The sequence below is a fragment of the Gossypium hirsutum genome, chromosome D05 (assembly GCF_007990345.1).
Source record: "Gossypium hirsutum isolate 1008001.06 chromosome D05, Gossypium_hirsutum_v2.1, whole genome shotgun sequence".
In the NCBI taxonomy this organism is placed as follows: domain Eukaryota; kingdom Viridiplantae; phylum Streptophyta; class Magnoliopsida; order Malvales; family Malvaceae; genus Gossypium; species Gossypium hirsutum.
Window position 1 is genome coordinate 10,483,759 of NC_053441.1, and position 21,752 is coordinate 10,505,510.

Sequence of the window (21,752 nt, forward strand, 5' to 3'; positions counted from 1 at the left end):
AAGTCTATCACTCAACCCCCTTACTTCCATTGTACCAAAAGAAAAAAGAAAAAAGCTTACACCTAATTATAAACACTATGGCTGCAAGCTCCACTATTATTCCAAGCTTTGATGAGAATCGATGGGTGATTAAAATCCGTCGAACACTGGAGGTAGAGCTTGAAGATGACCATGAAATCCCCGTCAGCATTTTCAATGTCCCCAAAACCCTTTTCTCGAGTGATCCGGATTCATACACCCCACAGTTGGTCGCCATTGGTCCTTACCACTACTGGCGTCCTGAGCTGTACGAGATGGAGAGATATAAGATCGATGCTGCTAAAAGAACCCAGAAAAATATCCTACTCCACAACAATCTCCAGTTTGATGATCTTGTTGAGCAACTCAAGAGGCTAGCGCCCAAGATCCGAGCATGCTACCATAAGTTACTAGACTTCAACAATGAAACTCTGGGATGGATGGTGGCCATTGACGCTTCCTTCTTGCTCGAGTTCCTTCAAATCTATGCCATGAAAGAAGGTAAGTCGCTTACCAGGGTTTCTTCAAGGATGTCGCATTTGGTTGATTATGCAGGTCGGAAATCTGCCCATAACGCGATCCTTAGAGATATAATGATGCTTGAGAATCAGATTCCTCTATTTGTGTTGAGAAAGATACTGGAAGTTCAATCCGCATCGCTTGAACAAGCTGATGATCTATTGCTGTCGATGATAACTGGACTATGCAAGGAGCTCTCCCCCTTCAAGATGATGAAGGTATTGCCCAAGATCCATCTTTCCGAAGCATCTCCCTTGCTAGATTGTTTGTATGATAGGATCGTGCCTAAAATCCAAATTCGAACGACGTCCGAGATATCCGAGCTTGAAGATCCAAATGAGACCAACAAAGGCAAACGAGAATCATCCCAGGATCAGGACCCTGGTTACGTTCAGAAAGTCCTATGCGCGATATGGAACCTGTTATCAAACCTAAACAAGGGTCCAATACGTCTCATCAAGAAGATTTTATCTTCAAAACCAATCAAACTCATATTCAAGTTGCCTTGGACGGTCCTCAGTAAACTTCCAGGGTTTTCAATCTTGAAACAGCCTATGGAACTTTTCTTCAATGGAGGAGATAGTGAAGGCGCCAAATCAGATGAAGAATCGAGTGCTGACAAGCCACCATTAGTGGAAGAGATTACGATTCCTTCAGTTTCTGAGCTTTCAGATTCTGGGGTTCGTTTTTTGCCCACAACAGGCAACATCTCATCCATTACGTTTGATCCCAAGACTTTCACTTTATACCTCCCCACCATCAGCTTAGATGTCAACACCGAGGTGATATTGAGGAACTTAGTAGCATACGAAGCATCGAATGCATCGGGGCCACTGGTTTTCACGCGTTACACCGAGATGATGAATGGGATCATCGACACGGGAGACGACGTGAAGCTGCTGAGGGAGAAAGGGATCATCTTGAATCACTTGAAGAGCGATGAAGAAGCTGCAGATGTTTGGAATGGGATGAGCAAGTCAATCAGGTTGACCAAAGTTCCTTCTCTCGATAAGACGATCGAAGAGGTCAACAAGTATCACAATGGACGATGGAACATCAAAGCTAGAAACATGATGAAATCTTATGTGTTTGGTTCTTGGCAGATCCTTACGTTCTTGGCTGCAATTTTGCTATTGTTGTTGATGACACTGCAAGCTTTTTGCTCGGTCTATAGTTGCAGTCGGGTTTTCCGTATCGATGCCGCCGATGCCAATGACTGATCAGTAATTTCCATCCCCATCGGTAAACATTAACGCTCTTTCTCTCTTCATTTTGGTTAATTTGTGTGTGATTCTTTTTCTTCCTATTGAATATGTGTTAATCATGAACCCAAGATTTAGTCAGATTGATAGGGTATAATTTTTCCTTAAAAGATGTGGGTTGAACTTTTGAAATTTACTGATGATTTGTTTATTTATTTATTTTTACTGCAGATTCCAATGTATAGTGTTAAAAAGTAGGTTAAATATAAAAAGTATGGTTTTGTGTGCTTTTAATTTCCTTTTGCTTTCATTCCAAGGTATAAAATATACTAAATTTGTAATGATGACAATGTTTGTTGGCTTCTTCATTAATCCTCGGCTGCTTCTAAATAAAATTATCCAATGACTGTTCTCCAGCTATGGCGCTTAAAAGCAAACAAGGTACCAATTTGCTATGAAAAGTGCGGAGGTCCAAAACCAAAAGCCTAATCTTCTAATTAATATGCTTTATGTCAAAGATTAAATTAAAGTTCTCGTAAGCATGAGAGAGACCCAAAGTGGGAAACCTAATTATTTGAGGATAAGACGTATCTAACAAAGTCCTATATGAAACATATATCATCAATTGATGCTCAAACACTACCTTTATATATATGTATAAATCGAATTAGGTTTGGAAGCCCAAAATATCTGTTGTTTGTATAGTTCCAGATCAGTATTTTGACTCAAAACATCTGTCTTTCAATTTAATATCTATAAATATTAAAAAATGTATTAGTATATTGAATTTTATAATTAAATAATAATACAAGTCAAATTGAGTCAAAATCCTCCCCCCCCCCAAAAAAGAAATTATACCCAAATCATTGTGTGAATCAGTATTCAGTCTCCCTAATAACTTAAGGCTTTAATTTGTTTTGGTTGTATGTGTCAAACATCTCTGGTAAAGATAAAGAAATGAAATAGTAATTTCGATTCTCTAGCTATTTTCTGTTCAACAACATTACGACCCAAATCGACTATGAGACTTGAAAACCACTACTCAACTTGTATTATAATCTTGATGAACTGTATTTACAGTATTATTGCTGTATAGAATTGATGTTTATGAGCATATTTATATAAAAGTTTTCGGAGGAAATTTTTATTTCTTTTTTAGAAGAGGCATGAATTATAAAATTAAAATATATAATATAAAAAAATATTATATAATATAGTTGAATGAAATGTAATAAATGGGAAATAAAATAGTACATTATTTAGTTGATTGAATGTGTTAAAAGGAATTTGTAAGGGATAGATAAAAATATATATATATAAGTTTGACTCTTTTATTATAAAATAATATTCTAATTATAAAAAATTAATTTAGTAATAGATTTATTATAAACTATTAAAAAATTATTTAATAACTATAAAACGTTATTTAAAAAATATATTAAAATTTATAAAATGTTTCATATTAAAATAATATAATAAAACCTTCGTTCAATTAAAAAAAAAAGCAAACATATACCGTATATTTTACATAATAACATATTTATTATAATTACTTTTCCACGCAAAATCGAACAGAAAAAAAAAATCTTCACACAAATTAAAGTGTTTGGTCAGATTTGATACATCTAAGGAGATGGCTGGTTATTTCCTCAACCCAAAAAGAGATCATGCATTAGAGAAAGCTCCATCTTCCCAAGTTTGTAACCTTCATTTGCAGATTGTGGAATGAAGTTTTCAGATTTTAGCAACAGTCGCCGTGGCCTTCTCCTTCCTCCACCATGTCACTAACCTACATCCCAAAATTTCACCCAAGTATTCCTCCTCTCTCTCTCTCTCTTTTTTCATTTGTTTATTTCTTAAAAACCACCAGAATATCATAAATTTATAAAAACTATCCACGCTTTCTCTCTCTCTCTTTTCTGGTTTGGGTTTTGGTAGTAATGAATATTGCTGAAATGTGGTAGTGAATATTGTTGAAATTTGATTTGGAAAGGATGAAATCTTGAAGGGTATTTATAAAACTTTTGTCTATTCTTTAGAGCATCAAATGAGCCATTCCGAAGGAGAGCTCAGAATAGAAAACGTTGAATAAATCCTGAAGAGTAATTCCATTGAATACCAAATTCCATCAAGGGAAACGACCGAATCACGCATGATTTAGTTGGCTATTACAACCAACCAAGCACACTATTTATTTTTCTTCTTCATTTGACATTCTTGTATCTCTTTTTATTATTTAGGGTACTCTATTTTCTTCTGCTCCAAGTTTTGGCTTCCCACATTTGCTATTTGTAAGATTTTAGGGTTTTATCTCATCTGTTATATATAATCAACATAAAGTATAAATTATAAAATATACTTGAAATTATTGATATTAGAAAAATAGTGATATTACTAAATTATAATCTTATATCAAAACAATACACAACATTTTGCAACAAAAATTCCTCTATTGTCTTAAGCTCTCCAAAAGAACAAAAACATCTAAAGAAAAATCTCATATGATATGACAGCACAAATTTGTAATTTCCCTCGACTTTCCCACCCTAATGGGCCAGACAAGCATATGATGGGCTTATTCGTTTCAGAAAATTGAATTAATTTGGTCCAACTCAAATTATTTTTTTATAATAATACATTTGTTATAATAAAATATATAAATATTAATATGAGAATATTTTTAATAAAAAAATACTTTTTTAGGTCAGAAATAAAAAAATTACTGATTTAACTAATTTTATGTTCAATAAATATAATTTTTTATGTATACAACAGATAGACGTAAAATAATTTTACATTAATAAGTGATATGTGAAAAATAAATTAAATTAATAAGTGAAATGTGAAAAATATAATTACTTTTTTTTATATTAGGCATGCTAAAAGGTGCCAAAGAGCATAAACTTTGGAGGGGCCAAACATAGAAATATTCCCTTTTTTATTGATAGATGCTAAAGAGTTTGAAATTTTGGGCCAAGCCCCCGGCCCCTTCAGCTACGCCCCCATATTATTCAATAGTCACCATGGCTTTTCGGCTTTGGCTCTGACTTGGAAGCTAAGCAATTAGTAATTTACTACACTACACTACTCCGCACTCGTTATCAAATGGCTAAAGATGACCAGAATCGAACTTCAATTTACTACATAAATTAATTAACATCGACATTAACCAATTCACACACGTAATGACCAAAACACCATCTTATCATATCCTAATGTTAGATAAATACAAAGGTCTACTTGGTAAATCAACATCGTCAATAGGTTAAAGAAACCCCCTCACACAGCTTCTTGAAACTTGAAAGCCAAGCTTAAATATTTCTTTTAGCGTAAGACCACAGAAGTTCGTTCAAGAAATAGAAACAAATCGATTGCAATGGCAAGCAAGAGCTCGTCGTCGCATTCTTCAACTCGGGTCTGCCTTTGCTCTCCGACCAATCACCCTGGGTCTTTCAGGTGCAGCCTCCATAGGAATTCGGATAGAGTTTCAAGCAAATCGGCGGCGACGCCCCATGTTAATAGACAGAGGGAGCGTCAGTCGAAGGCGGCGATGATGTTGATGATGTCTAACGTATCATCGTCATCGTCGAAATCAAGCTTGATCAAAGCCTTTCTGATGCAGATCATTAGACCTTCTTCCACCCACATCGATCTTCAAAGGAGGCGCAATTTCCACCCCAAACCTTCAAGGTTTAGTTCACTCAACACCTCTGCTAATGGAGTGACGGTTTCTTGATCATCTTTTAGGTCTTCTTCAATTCAGAATTTTGAGTTCTTTCTGTATATAAGAGATGTTCAAACTTTTAAACCGACGGGGATTATTCAGGGGAGCGGTGAATTTCGGATTTATTTTCTTTCTGTAATTGTTCGTTTTTTTTTTGTTTTTTGCTTACTTTCGGATATTATATATTAAAAAATATATGTTTCTGGCTTTTTTCCCCCTGAATTTATGTCTCTTGTTATGTTTAAGGTAGATTATAAGATATACATGGAATGTAGTATACAAATTAAACATGAATCTGAAACAAATAAATATGATCTGTTTATTTAAATATAACATTGTCAAAATTTTAAAAAATGAAAAATAAAATATATTTGATGCAACACAAACAATACAAAATCAGAGTTCAAACGGTGGTGATATGTGGCAAAAAGAGAACATATAAGTGGATCATGATTGCATGCTGTGTCAGCCCACTGAACAGGAGGCATGTGAATCTAATTGCCAAATTTTCATTCATATATTCGAAAATAGAGGCCTTTAATCATGTTTGATAAAATTATGTTAATTAGTTGTTAACTACACCATAAACAATAAACAAGGCATTCTTGTTCAACCTTTGATTAAGAAAACGAAAGTTATAGGGGATACCTGGATGAGTGAAATAATCATATTTAAAATAGGCGGGGATCAAACCTAATCAATGCCGGCCTCCTACATCATTATTAATTGCACCAATGTTAACGATATATATTTTAATCTAAGTCTCTCTACTTTTTGAAAATTAAAAATTTAGTTCTTGTACTTTTATTTCATTAAATTTAATCCTTCTATTTTTTAAATGTCAGAATTTAAGTTCAACTGTTAACATCATTAATCCAACCATTAACACGGTTAATTTTTTTGTTAAATTTATTGTTGTGGCATTTTTTGAAATTAAAAAAAATACTCATTTAGTAGCTATGTAATTAAAAAATAATTTTGTAATTAATTTAAATTTAACAAAATAATAACAGTATTAACATTTGGACTTGAATTTTAAAATTTAAAAAATAAAAAGATCAAATTTAATAAAATAAAAGTAAAGAGACTAAATTCTTAATTTTTGAAAATTACATATACTTGTGGTACATTTCAACCTAATCTAAAATATCTTTTAACACTTTAAAAATATAATAATAAAATGTCCTCAATCCTTATCCATTGAGGATTACTATATAGAGGGACCACGATCCACCTTTTCCAAGAATTTAAGAAAGCGACTATTTTACCCAATTATTGGTGTATTTAGAAATCATTAATTAAATCTATAATAACTTTTTTGGTAATTCAATTTTATTAATTTTTTATTTAATTATTTGTTTTTTTAGTTTTTAAAATTTTTTTAAATCACCTTAAAATAAATAAAAAAAGTTAAAGTTTAACTTTGTTGATGTGAATGATATGTTAATATTTAACTAATTTTTTAAAATTTTTAAAATATATAATTTTTATAATTTTTAATAATTTTAATGATTTTTAATTTAAAAAAATAATTTTTTGAAATTTTAAATTTTTAAAAATTAAATAAATGCTAACGTGTCATCCACATACAATTCACATATATGCATTCATCCATTTTTAGGGTGATTTAACAAAAAAAGGTAAATTTAAAGATTAAAAAATGAAAAATTAATGAAATTTTTATAAAATTAAAAGACCAAATAGATCATTATTCCTTAATTAAATAAGATTAAATGGATAACCCTTTTGCTCATTGTATTTCGGTTGAAATAACAAATTTTTTTATTAAAATATAACAAAGAATTCATTTTAAAAATGATTTAAATTATGAATTATTTGCATTTACAAGAATACATCTAGAAAATGGCTGAAATTGTTTAGAGGTCAAATAATGTACATCTTCATATCTATTTAAATTGAATGTTGTCATTTTTGCAGACATTATTAGTCCAGTAATTTTATATTCAAGTTGGAACTTATATTTTCCAACGTACAATAATTGGGTGTGAGACTGAGAATCTAAATTCTATAGGAACAAAATCCTGACAAAACAAGCATTCAAACGTCAGATATCGGCTGCTTGGCCAGCAATAAAATATTTCAGGAGTTATTTGATGTTTTATCCTAATGTTATTCACCCACATCTTTCAACTTAGGAATTTGAATTCATAAAAGTATATTATTATCATATTAAATCAAGATTGCTACGATTGAAATACGATAATCTGTTAACCCTGGAATTTGCTAAATATCTGTATTAAATATTATCTGAATCTATAAACCCATTATAAATCCCTAATTTAAAGTATGTATCCCAACAGAAAACTCCCAAGTCGATATCATCTTTATTTATGTTTCCCATTATATAGATTTATTCCATCAACAAACTTGATGGAAACCATAAACAACTAAAACACTCTCAAATCTCCCCCCTTTTTTTCCAATTTCCTCTATAAATACTGACATCAAGTGATCAACACGCATTTCTTGCACCAAACTAGATACATCGTTTCTCTCTTTTGTTTGGAGTTTGATCAAATCAGCAAATCCATCCAAACAGCTTTTTAGTTTCTGCTCATGGATTATAGAGGTACGTCTTCTTAATCTTAAGTTGCTTTTATTTTTTATTGTTTTAACTAATTACCCCCTTCCTTATACATTTTGATTTCTCTAAACAATAATTTTAATATTTTAATTACTTCTTTAACATTTCTCCTAACAGTTTGTATTTATATATATATATATATATAATTTTGCCTTCTCTTTAATTTTTTACAGATTGTGAAAAAGAGACTTGTCGAGAGACTACAGATCATGATCAAGAGGTCATTTTACAACTATTTTCTACGTATTTTTCTCTTATTTCATTTCATGATTGATTAAAGTGATATGTTTTCATAGTTTTATATATGATTAATCATTAAACTTAATAATATAATTTCATGTATCATATAATACATATGTAATGGTTATTTTTTTTTCAAAATAGTTAAAGGTTGAGTTATTGGTTAGTTTTACCACCACATTTTATTAGTAACGAGGTAGTCAAAATCATGTACCTTGATAAATTGGTTATTAATTAAATATGAATAAATAGTTGATTGAGTCTTAATGGTGTTCTTGTTAGTGTAAAAAGTCGTGTGTTTGAATGTGTTAAAATGCATTATCTTTCTATTTGAGAGTTGAGGAGAGATTAAAAGGCATATACAATACCTATTTAAAACTTAAAGTTGGCATTTAGGAAATATAAGTTCGTCATCCCTCTTCTACACCCATGATATTGTAATAAATAAATAAAACAAGTTTAATGTAACCTGATTTGGTAATGCATTCGTGGTTCGTTATTTTTTTATTTTTTGTCTTGCCTTTTTTTTTTGTTAGACATTAATGAATGGCAACAACTTGAAGCCTACATCTGCAAGTGAGAAGCCCGCAATGGGGAGAGGAGATTGGAGAACCCAATTACGGAGTGATTTACGAGAAAGAATTATTGTGAACAAGATGTAATGCAAGAATTTTGGTATTGTTTATGTTCAAAATCTGAACATGTGCACTTAATTTTAGCCTTTGCATGATTGTTTTAGGTTCGATACGCTGAAGAGGCACCTTCGATCTTCTGGGGAAGACAAATTAAATGAACTCAGAAAAACTGTTGAAGCATTTGAAGAAAAAACTTACAATGCAGCAAGTAACCAGGTAGATTGATCCGCATATCCATGATTTGTATAATCATATATATATGTTTAACTATGAACAATTAATTTATTGATCTCTAATTTCAGTTCGATTATGTAAGGAGAATATCTCTGAAGTTGCTTCAAAAGGAGACCCAATCTCAGAACATTGTACAGAATTCTGGTCAATGTAGCAATAATCTTCATAATCCAGGTATCCGAGACCAGTGATGTTATCTCGCACTAGTTAAGTATTGATCTTATATTCAATTTGTTGTTCTACTTCAATGACAGTAGTGTTAGTAGTATTATAACACTGGTACATCATTTATTTTGGTGGCAATATGTGTTGTAATGGCGACAAAATGGGAAATGCTACACACTTTTTCCTTCCATGAATTCCCCTGCATGTCTGTGGTGTTCCAAATGAATTTGTGGTCCTTTTATGTCTTTTACATGTTTGATATTTGTGTATCTTCCGCTTCTTGTATTGGGTAGGTTCCCAGAGCATGCAGTCAGAACAAGTTCACGGTGAAGGGCTATCACACCAGAACATTCCAAATGATATGAAGGGCAAAGTCAACATATATGACCTTCCAGGGAAAGATGGACCTGACGTTATCTTCCCAAAACAGTGGCCTCCTTTACCAGCGCTGTATATCTCTGAACAAACGCCTACGATACGGTCAAGTATGTGTTTTGGTTTTTTTAGATTATAATATTTTTCAGCCCCATATTAGGATGTTTCCTTATTTTTAAGTCTTTCTAAATCATCTGTCCTGCAGTTTTACGACATCATAGATAGGGGTCCAAAGAAGATAATATTTTTTTTCTAACATTTATACAATTTCTTGTAGCATCTGTGGATTGTGCAGACCTGACAATGGCTCAACAAAACAACCATTCAAATATGCATCAGCAACAACAGCAGCAGCAGCAGTTAATGGCTCAACAAAACAACCTTTCAAATATGCATCAGCAACAGTTGGGTCCTCAGAGTAATATTTCAGGACTACAGCAACAGCAGCAGCAATTGGTCGGAACCCAGTCGGGTAACTCAAGCATGCAAACTAATCAACAATCTTTACACATGCTATCCCAGCCCAAGGTTGCACTCCAACAAACGCAGCAGACTGCACCTAATTTACTGCCAACTCAAGGACAGACATCCCAGCAGCCACAACAGCAGCAGCAACTGATGTCTCAGATGCAATCACAGCCTACTCAGTTGCGGCAACAGTTGGGTTTGCAACAGCAGCCCAATCAAGTACAACAAAATATGCAGCAGAGACTTCAAGCATCAGGTCAAACATCAAGTTCCTTGCTTCAATCACAAAATTTGATAGATCAGCAACAGCAGTTGTATCAATCACAGAGAGCTGTTCCGGAGACATCATCAAGTATGTTTTTGAATTTTTGCAGTTACATACTGTTGCTCTTTGCCTTATTTCTTTGTTGCTTTCTGATATTGTGTTATTTAACTGATCTCTAAATATTTCCTCAGATAGCCCTGAATTCTCTTTCCTCTTATACACCAACTACACAATTTTCATAGTTGATGCTTTTGTTTTGCATCAACTACACAATTTTCCTGAAACATTGTTGTCGCCCTTATCATTGTGAGGTCTTAACTGCTGTGACCTTGCTATCATGTCACCGTTAATGCTTTGCTGCAGTAATTGTGCAACGGTTTTGTTAAACCATGAAGGAACTACTGGATTAATCTATTCACTTTGACAAACAGTTCTTTCTCCTTCATTCATTGAGTTGTCCTATTGAATATAGAACTTTTTTCAGGAATGAGTTAAAATTGTTTACCGTGTAAAGGAAAGAAGTGGTCATGTTTTGCTGGTTAATTTTAAAAAGGAGAAAATTTTGCAGTGAGTTATTGAGCTCAACTAAACATGTCCATGCCTTCAAATTCATTTCAAATTTAGAATAGTCTGAAATTTTTAGCAGTTTGTTTGATTATGTCAGGTTGGTTCCACTCAATTCCTTTTTCCAACGTTTGTATCTTTTTTCTTCCTAGTAATCTAACTTTCAGGATATTCCCAACATGGAGCTCAACATGAAATATATGATTAGGAGATTGCAGGCCTTGAAATCGGCTTGTTACTGGTTTTGCATCAAACTAGAGGGTAAACATGCTTGCAAATGTTAGGAGTTTTGTTTGGAGAAGGATGCACAAAGAATGTCCAGATAAGCAAGTGATTACAGCGAGGCAGTTCTTTCCTGCATGAAATGGTCTAAAGGGTGTCAAAACTCGATTGTTTTAGAGGTGTCTTGGCTCAGTTTCACTGCTTCCGCTGAGACATGAGATTTGTGCTGCAGAATTAATTAAGTTTTATATCTGAACTGTACATCCCTTGTGGCTAATTTGTTCCACAAATCATTTTAATGCTTAGTCTGATTCACCCTTATTAGCTTACCAGATTTAGCTTTCAGTGGTTTAATAGGTCAATAGCAGAAAATATTTAACTTATTTTAGGTCTTCCTTCTCACTTAAACTTACCAATCATTTATTCATATTCCAACTGAACTTAGATGTAGGTGGCAAATAGTTAGCTTTAAACTAGCCTTGATAGTTAAGAATGATGTTTGAACTCTGACTTGATCTTTTGTGTATCACAATGGAAACTTTACAGAATTTCTGCTTTAGTGGAGTAGACATAGATCTTGGAATATCCCAAAAGGAAAAGGCATTTGAATGGGATTGCAGGGAGCATGCTTTTTAATGGATAACCTAAAAAACTTGGATATGCATGGATAGTTGCAAAAACTAGCAATAAAACCTTCTCATATATTCAAGTCCAAAATGTTTAATGGTTTCTTCAAATGCTTTTCTGTTGTACCCGTGGTGTGTCTGATGGAATCTTATGACTTAAGAATTCTTTATTGACTGCATTATGATCCCTGCGTCTCCCCTTCTATGCTATGTGCACCTTAATTTTCTTTGAGAATTGGTCATATTCTGCTCAAATTTACCCCTCTTCCATAAGGTATTTATTTCAATGTTCTTTTAGACATGCAACAAAATCATGTATTTTTTTGTATAACCAATTTTCTTCCATTTAAATTATGATTTTGTAATTCTTCTTGCTCCAAAAATTTTCATTATTCTTTATCTTCTTTTAGTATCTTTAGATTCCACAGCTCAAACAGGACATTCTAATGGGGGTGATTGGCAAGAAGAGGTCTATCAAAAGGTAAAAACTATCTTGGCCCATTCTCCTACAGGTAATAATTATGCTTACAACTTGGTTTAAGAAGGTAAAACCCCTGAACCCTGAGTATGTTGTGATGTGTCTCTTTACGGAAACTATGAAACGGAAGAATTAGAAAGAAATTCAGATATTTTCTGATTGACTTGTTAGTTTGGTTATAAGTACTTGAATGTTCTTAGAAGAAAGAAATAAAGTGTCTTCAGAAGATCAAGACTGCAAATAATCCCGCAGATATGATGACTAAGGTGGTAACAGCAACCAAGTTCGAACATTGTTTGAACTTGATTAATATCCTGCAAGTTTAACAGTTGAAGAAGGCACTATCAAGTATTGTTGTCAAAGGCAGAAAGAATTGTGTGAAGATAAGATTATCCTAATCAAATCTTCAAGGTGGAGATTATTGGAACCCACCCATTGTTTGAAAAGTCAAAAAGGGTGGGCACTGAAAGTAGAAAGTAAAATTGGTTGGCAAGTTGGGTTAATAGTTGGCATGGGATAATTGCAATTTTGGTCCCTAATTGTATAGGGACATTGCAAGTTGATCCTTGAACCTCAACTATAAATAGGCCTAACCATTTCTTACTTTCTTCATCCCACACTTGCCATTCTCTACTTAAGGCAATTGTTCTCTCTCCCTATTTGTAAACTTTCACTTGTATTTTTGGAGTGAAATATATTTGGTAGTGCCCGAGGACGTAGGCAAAATTTGCTGAACCTCGTTAAAATTCTAGTGTTCTTTATTTTTGTTCTGCATATTTTACAAGTGTCATTGTAGTGATTTATTGTGCTATTAAATTACGATAGAGGGATATTCTGGCTAGGAAAGATCTGGTATGTAAGCGATCCTCGTGATCCACCTCTCTTTCCTGGGAATTGAACTTAGTGTGATTTTTCAGTACAATAATTTTACTCTTTCACACGCTTCCGCGCAACAATTGGTACCAGAGCCAGGTTCGTACTTGGGGAATACGACCGTTTACGGTACTATTCACGTATACGGCACTATTCACGTATACGATACTATTCACGTATACGGCACTATTCACGTATACGGTACTGTTCACGTATACAGTAGTTGGGATTGAGGAGAAAAATGGCAGCAGCATCGTCATCAGCAAGGACTACTGTGACAAATGCAAAATTTGAAGTAGAGAAATTTGACGGTACCAATAATTTTGGTATGTGGCAGTGTGAGATCCTGGATGTCTTATGTCAGCAAGAGCTGGATATAGCCCTTGAAGAAAAACCTGACAAGATGGATGACAAGGAGTGGGCCAAGATCAATAGACAGGCGTGTGGTACAATCCGCCTATGTTTGGCCAAAGAGCAGAAGTACTCCGTCATGATGGAGACATCAGCGAAGAAGCTGTGGGATACATTGGAAGAAAAGTTTCTAACGAAAAGTCTTGAAAATAGGCTTTATATGAAAAAGAAACTTTTTCGGTTCACGTATGCACCCGGTATGTCGATGAATGACCATGTGAACTCATTCAATAAAATTTTAGCAGACTTGCTAAATTTGGATGAGAAATTTGAAGATGAAGACAAGGCATTATTGTTGTTGAATTCCCTTCCTGATGAATATGATCATCTTACCACCACATTGCTTCATGGGAAAGATTCAATCACATTTGATGCAGTCTGTAGTGCGTTGTATAGATCTGAGACTCGAAAGAAAGATAAAAGAGATCACAGAGATACAACTGCAGAAGTCTTAACAGTAAGAGGTCGTTCACACAGCAGCAAACCTGGTAGAAGGGGTAAGTCCAAAGGGAGACCCGCCAAAGATGAATGTGCCTTTTGTCGTGAGAAAGGGCATTGGAAAAAGAATTGTCCTAAGTTACAAAAGGGCAAGTCTATTTCTAATGCATGTGTAGCGGAGCATGATGAGGAGTCAGACTTTAGCTTGGTTGGCATGGCAATGGCATGTCAAACGGATGAGTGGATATTGGATTCGGGATGTACTTACCATATGTGTCCTAATAAGGACTGGTTTTCTAGTCTTGAAGAACTAGAAGGTGGAGTTGTTTTTATGGGCAATGATAGTGCCTGTAAGACAATGGGTGTAGGTACAATCAAATTGAAGAACCATGACGGCTCAATCCAAGTTCTGACAGATGTTCGCTATGTACCCAGCTTGAAGAAAAATCTCATCTCATTAGGGGCCCTAGAATCTAAAGGGCTCACAATCACTTTGAGAGATGGATTACTAAAGGTAGTAGCTGGGGTATTGACGGTGATGAAAGGCACTAGAAGAAATAACTTGTACTATTTAAATGGAAGTACAGTTATTGGATCAACATCAACAGCTTCTGTGAAAGATGTAGATTCAGAGGCTACCAGGTTATGGCATAGGCGATTGGGACATGCTGGTGAAAAAGCTTTGCAGACTTTGGCGAAGCAAGGCTTGTTGAAAGGTGCAAATTCTTGCAAATTGGAATTCTGTGAACATTGTGTTCTGGGCAAGCAGACGAGGGTAAAATTTGGTTCAGCAATTCACAATACGAAAGGAATTCTGGACTATGTTCACAGTGATGTGTGGGGACCTACCAAAGTGGCTTCTTTGGGAGGTATGCACTATTTTGTCACTTTTCTTGATGATTATTCAAGAAAAGTATGGGTGTATCTAATGAAAAGAAAAAATGAAGTTTTGGATGCATTTCTGAAGTGGAAGAAGATGGTGGAGACTCAGACAGGTCGAAAGGTCAAACGACTTCGATCAGATAATGGTACTGAGTACAAAAATGATCCATTTCTACAAGTATGTCAAGATGAGGGCATTGTGCGACACTTCACTGTTCGAGATACACCACAGCAGAATGGGGTGGCAGAACGCATGAATCGGACTATACTGGAGAAAGTTCGATGTATGTTGTCCAATGCTGGATTGGGCAAGGAATTTTGGGCTGAGGCAGTTACATATGCGTGCCATCTAATTAACCGATTGCCATCAGCTGCAATAAATGGAAAAACTCCTATGGAGATGTGGACTGGTAAACCTGCTACTGATTATGATTCTTTACATGTTTTTGGTTCCACTGCATATTATCATGTAAAAGAATCTAAGTTAGACCCAAGAGCAAAGAAAGCATTATTCATGGGTATAACTAGTGGTGTAAAAGGATACCGTCTCTGGTGTCCTGATACAAGGAAGATTGTTTTCAGTAGAGATGTAACTTTTGATGAATCAACCATGATGAAGAACGAGGATTCACAAAAGGATGACAAAACCAGTAGTACTTTGCAGCAGGTGGAGTTTGAAAAGGTTAATGATGATCCAGCTAATATTGAAAGAACAAATGATGAAGAAGTTTCGACCCAAGAACTTCTACAGCAACAAGATTCAATTGCATATAGGAGGCCAAGAAGAGAGATTCGTAAGCCTGCTCGCTTTGACGATATGGTGGCCTATGCACTTCCAATTGCAGATGATGATGTTCCTTCCACTTACACAGAAGCAATAAGTAACTCTGATGGTGTAAAGTGGAAGCAAGCTATGAATGAAGAAATGCAGTCTCTTCATAAAAATAGGACTTGGGAGTTGGTGAGACTGCCCAAGGGAAAGAAGGCAATTGGATGCAAATGGGTATATGTAAAGAAGGAAGGATTTCCTGGTAAAAATGAAATTCGATACAAGGCTAGATTGGTAGCAAAGGGTTACGCTCAGAAAGAAGGAATAGACTACAATGAAGTGTTTTCTCCAGTTGTGAAGCATTCGTCTATTCGAATTTTGCTAGCCTTGGTTGCGCAATACGATCTTGAACTAGTTCAGCTTGATGTGAAGACAGCATTTTTACACGGTGATTTGGAAGAGGAAATCTATATGACTCAGCCTGATGGATTCAATGTTGCTGATAAAGAAAATTGGGTTTGCAAACTGACAAAGTCGCTTTATGGATTGAAACAATCTCCGAGGCAGTGGTACAAGCGATTTGATCAGTTCATGAAAGGGCAAAGGTACACAAGAAGTAAATTTGATCATTGCGTATATTTTCAGAAGCTACAAGAAGGAACTTTCATATACTTGCTCTTATATGTTGATGATATGCTAATAGCATCTAAGAGCAAAGTTGAGATTGAGAGATTGAAGACTCAACTCAATCTCGAGTTTGAGATGAAAGATCTAGGTGAAGCTAAGAAGATTCTTGGCATGGAAATATGTAGAGATAGAGCTCATGGCAGAGTTAGCTTGTCTCAGAAGCAGTATTTGAAGAAAGTACTACAGCAGTTTGGCATGAACGAGCAGACCAAACCTGTAAGTACCCCGTTGGCTTCTCATTTCAAGCTTTCTGCACAACTATCTCCTTCGACGAATACAGAACGAGAATACATGTTGCAAGTTCCGTATTCTAATGCAGTGGGTAGCTTGATGTATGCAATGGTGTGTACAAGACCCGACATTTCACAGGCAGTTAGTATAGTGAGCAGGTATATGCATAATCCTGGAAAAGGACATTGGCAAGCTGTGAAATGGATTCTACGGTATATTCAGAAGACCGTGGATGTTGGATTACTGTTCAAGCAGGATAATACACTTGGTAAAGGTGTTATTGGGTACGTTGATTCTGACTATGCCGGTGATTTGGACAAGCGAAGATCAACCACCGGTTATGTGTTTACACTTGCTGGAGGACCAATAAGTTGGAAGTCTACACTACAGTCTACAGTTGCATTGTCAACCACAGAAGCCGAGTACATGGCTGTAACAGAGGCTGTAAAGGAGGCTATTTGGTTACAAGGTATGGCTAAAACCTTGGGGTTGGTTCAGGAGCATATTAACGTGTATTGTGATAGTCAAAGTGCTATTCATTTAGCAAAGAATCAAGTCTATCATGCACGTACAAAACATATCGACGTACGATTCCATTTTGTGCGGGAAATTATTGAAGAGGGGAAAATTTGTCTTCAGAAGATCAAGACTGCAAATAATCCCGCAGATATGATGACTAAGGTGGTAACAGCAACCAAGTTCGAACATTGTTTGAACTTGATTAATATCCTGCAAGTTTAACAGTTGAAGAAGGCACTATCAAGTATTGTTGTCAAAGGCAGAAAGAATTGTGTGAAGATAAGATTATCCTAATCAAATCTTCAAGGTGGAGATTATTGGAACCCACCCATTGTTTGAAAAGTCAAAAAGGGTGGGCACCGAAAGTAGAAAGTAAAATTGGTTGGCAAGTTGGGTTAAAAGTTGGCATGGGATAATTGCAATTTTGGTCCCTAATTGTATAGGGACATTGCAAGTTGATCCTTGAACCTCAACTATAAATAGGCCTAACCATTTCTTACTTTCTTCATCCCACACTTGCCATTCTCTACTTAAGGCAATTGTTCTCTCTCCCTATTTGTAAACTTTCACTTGTATTTTTGGAGTGAAATATATTTGGTAGTGCCCGAGGACGTAGGCAAAATTTGCTGAACCTCGTTAAAATTCTAGTGTTCTTTATTTTTGTTCTGCATATTTTACAAGTGTCATTGTAGTGATTTATTGTGCTATTAAATTACGATAGAGGGATATTCTGGCTAGGAAAGATCTGGTATGTAAGCGATCCTCGTGATCCACCTCTCTTTCCTGGGAATTGAACTTAGTGTGATTTTTCAGTACAATAATTTTACTCTTTCACACGCTTCCGCGCAACATAAAGCTTATAAACTTTTTGGTTTCATTTGAAAGATCCATTAAGACGTGTTTGCAAGAAACATAATAAAACTATTTATATGATTTGAGTTTCTAAAAATTTTTTAAAAAAAATCCTTTTTTAAAATAAAACATTTGGTATATATAGATTTCATAAATAAAAAATTAATAAATTCCATAAACACATATTCAGACATAGAAACTGTATATAATAATAACAAAATGTTCTTAGAAGAAAGAAATAAAGCTTCTAAACTTTTTGGTTTCATTTGAAAGATCCATTAAGATGTGTTTGCAAGAAACCTAAGGCCCAAGGACTACTACAAAAGTCTCGCATGCTTGATTTAAAAGTAATCATCATTTATTCATATGTTTCTTCTGTATTTAACTAAAATCAGTACCGGCTTATCAGAAAATTGAAAAATCTTTGTACTTTTCTAATAAACCATAATTCTAGATGAATTGGGTGGTTTAGTTGTCGGCTAACCATCCTGTTCCTGATTTAATGTTGCAGATCAAGGCCATGAAAGAGACATACTTCCCTGAATTAAATATGATGCACGAGAAAATCTCTGCCACGTTGCTGCAGGTAGAGGTAGGTTTATCCTTTCACATAATCAAACCTTCAAAGAGTAATCGAACCCATCTGCATGAACCTCTGCCTCCCTTTATCTCTAACTTGAATACAGAGAGGACTTCACCACACATCAGGAAGCTTTCGATCCCATACCGCTTTTTAATTGCGCTACTTGAATCCCTTTCCTTTAGGCACACTGTTTACTGGTTGCACTTTATGCTTATCTGATGTAATAGTGGTTTGTTATTCTACTTGCATCAGTTAAAAACAATTCTATGCATTCTATTTTCCAGCATGATTCTCTTCCACAGCAGACAAAGTCAGCGCGGCTTGAGAAGATGAAACTATTCAAGACCATGTTGGAGCGCATTCTATCTTTCTTAACAATTTCCAGAGCTGCTATAGTACCGGCTTTCAAGGACAAGTTGAGTTCGTATGAGGACCAGATAGGAAAATTTATAATTGCCAATAGGCCAAGGAAGCTTGTCTCAGCTTTGCAGCAAGGACAGCTTCTTCCAACTCATATGCATTCCATGCAGCAGCCTCAACCTGAAAGTAATCAAACACAATCTCACGATAATCAAATGAACCCTCTGTTTCCGTCAATGATGAGACCAGCTCAGATGCCGCAATTGAAGAAGCAAATGCCGAGGCTACAGCAGCTGCAGCTTCTTCAAATGCTGCAACAGCGAGGTATGCACCGGGTTGATGAGCTGCAGTCACCTGCAAAGATTAAAACAAATGAATTATCATATTTACATCAAATAGATATTGATTCTGGAGTTCTTCAAGAAAATCTCCCTAGTAACCAACTTCCAGGTTATGAGCAAGCAAGTTCTGAATACCACGCCCCCGACACTGCTGGGATTGGTGTGCCGCCAATTATGTCAATACCACCTTTACTTCCAGGGTTTAAAGAAGTTAATGATACTAGTGGTAATGCTTTGACAACTGATTTTGGCAAGCCGGACATCGCAGAACAGCCACATGATCTCAAGGTGAACATGGTTAGTAATTCACATGCTTTTTTTCCTTTTTTCTTGATTGGGTTTGATAGTTTTGTTCATGAGGAAATGGGGGAAATCACCTTGAAATTTATCATCTATTTTCCTTTCTGATGTTCATATTAACCCTCAGTTGCTGATTACTATTTTGTATGGTTCAGGCAAAACCCAAATCACTGAGTGCAACTGTGGTGACCATGGTTGATGAGGCAGTCACTTCAGTCGGCGAGGATTTGGCCGCCATGAGAAAGCAAGGACTGCATGCAAGAAATTTCTTTACCCAAACTGGAATGAGTGGAGCTGAGAAAATGAGATGTTATTTGAGTGCATTAGTTATATTAGCTCTCATCATTTTTTTCATTTTCAACCTCAACCACCAATATTAAAGCACTAGAATATGCAGGACCGGTTCAGTTCTATACCCCACCCCCCTAAATTTTGTTTTAAGTTTATTTCTGGGTAAAGGATGAAAGATCTTTTTATTACCATTGGTTTCTCTCTTTATAATAATAATAATAATAATAGTAGCCAGGGAACTTGTTCCCTTGTAATCCATTAGATGTCCTGATAATTTATCTTCTTATTCTAGCTTGAGAAATTATATATATTTGCGTACTATGACCAAACCATCATTCGAATATCTAAAATATTTGTGTTTGTCAATGTTTTCCTACGAATATATTGCTTTTTTTAATAAATTTTAATAATTCAAATTGTCTGTGTAATTATAAGCATAATCTAGTATTAAATAATAAGATTTTTTATAATAAAAGTGTATTTCAATATAAATATAAAATGCAATTTAATATTTATTAAATATTATCCATTCTAGTATTTTATTTAGTTTTAATATAATAATTTAAATATTTTTTATAATTGAATTTATGTGCTATTTGTTAAACTAAAAAATTGAGTGTTGTAAATTTAAGTATTATAGTTAAGTTATAAAATATGTTTTGGTGTGTTCTACATTAAGTGATAAGTTGTTTCTTAGCTACTTATTACCTTGTTCTTTAACCTATTACCCTTCAAAGTCTCGAATTAATATAGATTCTTATTTGTCATATTAAGAAGGTTTCGAAGTATTATCCATTGACCCCAACAATGACTGGTATTTTCCCAGGTGGGGTCTTAATACTTTGTGTGAATTGTGAATTTAGTACTTCTACTTTAATTTGATCAATTTGAGTCCTTGTATTTTTGAATTTTGAATTTTTTAATTCTGACCCAATAGTAATAAATTTGTTTGATTAAATTATGTTATTAGTCCTATATTAATATGTGTACAGTTATAGATTTAGTCTATGTTCACCAATTGGATCATTTTTAATGGTTATATTTTTTGAATTTCAACATTTTAGTCTTAATGCAAATGATTGAATTTCAACTAATATGTGAAAAAAATATATAGAATTATACAAGTGATAATATGTTTGACACATCAAAATTTAAAAATAACAGAACTTAAGTTAATGAATTTAATATTATCATTTGGTTAGAAGTTAGAACAAAATTTTAAATTCTAAAAGTATAGGGACTGAAGATGATCAAATCAAAGTACAGGTACTAAATCCACAACTTACACAAAGTATAAGGTCTAATAGCAGAATTTGACCATATTTTCTTAAATAATATCAAGCAATCACGTAAATTGATCAATAACAATACAAAAAGGAAAAAAATGCTGTTACATGTTCTTAATTGTTTCCCTTTGTCTTCTCATGTTCTTGAACCTTTTTATTACCTTTCATTGAGCAAAAAGAACCAATTTCTTCGCTTTCTTCTTTGTTTCTTTTATCCGTAAATTTTACCACCATATTTTGGCTCGTATCAGTTTTTAAGCTTATCTAAGAAGGGTTGAATCAGATTTCAGATATAACATAACTTCCCATTAATAGCTTCTCTACTTCTCTTCCCTTTTAATCTTCCGTTTTCTTTTCAGCCTAACAGATAGGATTCTCCAAGCCCCTCTTGTTTTCGAGTTTAGGTAAAATTTTCATTATCTTTTTTTTATAGGTTGCTCTCCAACAAACGCAGCAGACTGCACTTTGATTTATTGCCAACTCATCCCAGCAGCAGCAGCAGCAGCAGCCCATGTCTCAGAATGAATCAGAGCTTACTCAGTTGCAGCCCACCATCATCAAGAACAGCAAGAGACATCATCAAGTAAGT

The 21,752-nt window shown here is 34.5% G+C and overlaps 3 protein-coding genes across 5 annotated transcripts; all 3 read left to right on the top strand.

The window, feature by feature from the left end:
* On the top strand, positions 1-2,081 carry LOC107906433 (putative UPF0481 protein At3g02645). Its single transcript, XM_016833415.2, has one exon. The coding sequence runs from the start codon at positions 78-80 to the stop codon at positions 1,755-1,757; it is 1,680 nt and encodes a 559-aa protein (XP_016688904.2). The 5' UTR covers positions 1-77; the 3' UTR covers positions 1,758-2,081.
* A 2,598-nt stretch (positions 2,082-4,679) lies between these two features.
* LOC107903236 (uncharacterized) lies at positions 4,680-5,685 on the top strand. The gene has a single exon (XM_016829276.2). The coding sequence runs from the start codon at positions 5,116-5,118 to the stop codon at positions 5,473-5,475; it is 360 nt and encodes a 119-aa protein (XP_016684765.1). The 5' UTR covers positions 4,680-5,115; the 3' UTR covers positions 5,476-5,685.
* Positions 5,686-7,781: 2,096 nt separating this feature from the next.
* LOC107906443 (mediator of RNA polymerase II transcription subunit 15a) lies at positions 7,782-20,135 on the top strand. Of its 3 annotated transcripts, none has more exons than XM_016833430.2 (11): positions 7,782-8,053; positions 8,242-8,288; positions 8,845-8,966; positions 9,048-9,159; positions 9,246-9,351; positions 9,636-9,827; positions 9,995-10,537; positions 12,273-12,343; positions 18,514-18,594; positions 18,870-19,574; positions 19,742-20,135. In XM_016833430.2, exons 1-11 carry the CDS (start codon positions 8,041-8,043, stop codon positions 19,964-19,966), a joined length of 2,217 nt encoding a protein of 738 aa, XP_016688919.2. In that variant the 5' UTR covers positions 7,782-8,040; the 3' UTR covers positions 19,967-20,135. The 3 variants fall into 3 exon arrangements, with proteins under 3 accessions (XP_016688919.2, XP_040949594.1, XP_016688918.2); XM_041093660.1 differs by having other exon boundaries at positions 7,785-8,053; positions 12,282-12,343; positions 18,870-19,583; XM_016833429.2 differs by having other exon boundaries at positions 7,786-8,053; positions 18,870-19,583.
* Positions 20,136-21,752: the final 1,617 nt, after the last annotated feature.

Bases quoted from the DNA above. Each gene is read 5' to 3' on its own strand.
- LOC107906433 (XM_016833415.2), top strand. From the start codon at position 78: ATGGCTGCAAGCTCCACTATTATTCCAAGCTTTGATGAGAATCGATGG.
- LOC107903236 (XM_016829276.2), top strand. From the start codon at position 5,116: ATGGCAAGCAAGAGCTCGTCGTCGCATTCTTCAACTCGGGTCTGCCTT.
- LOC107906443 (XM_016833429.2), top strand. The intron at 8,289-8,844 runs GTCATTTTACAA...TTTTTTTGTTAG, and splicing joins CTACAGATCATGATCAAGAG to ACATTAATGAATGGCAACAA. The intron at 9,828-9,994 runs GTATGTGTTTTG...AATTTCTTGTAG, and splicing joins AACGCCTACGATACGGTCAA to CATCTGTGGATTGTGCAGAC.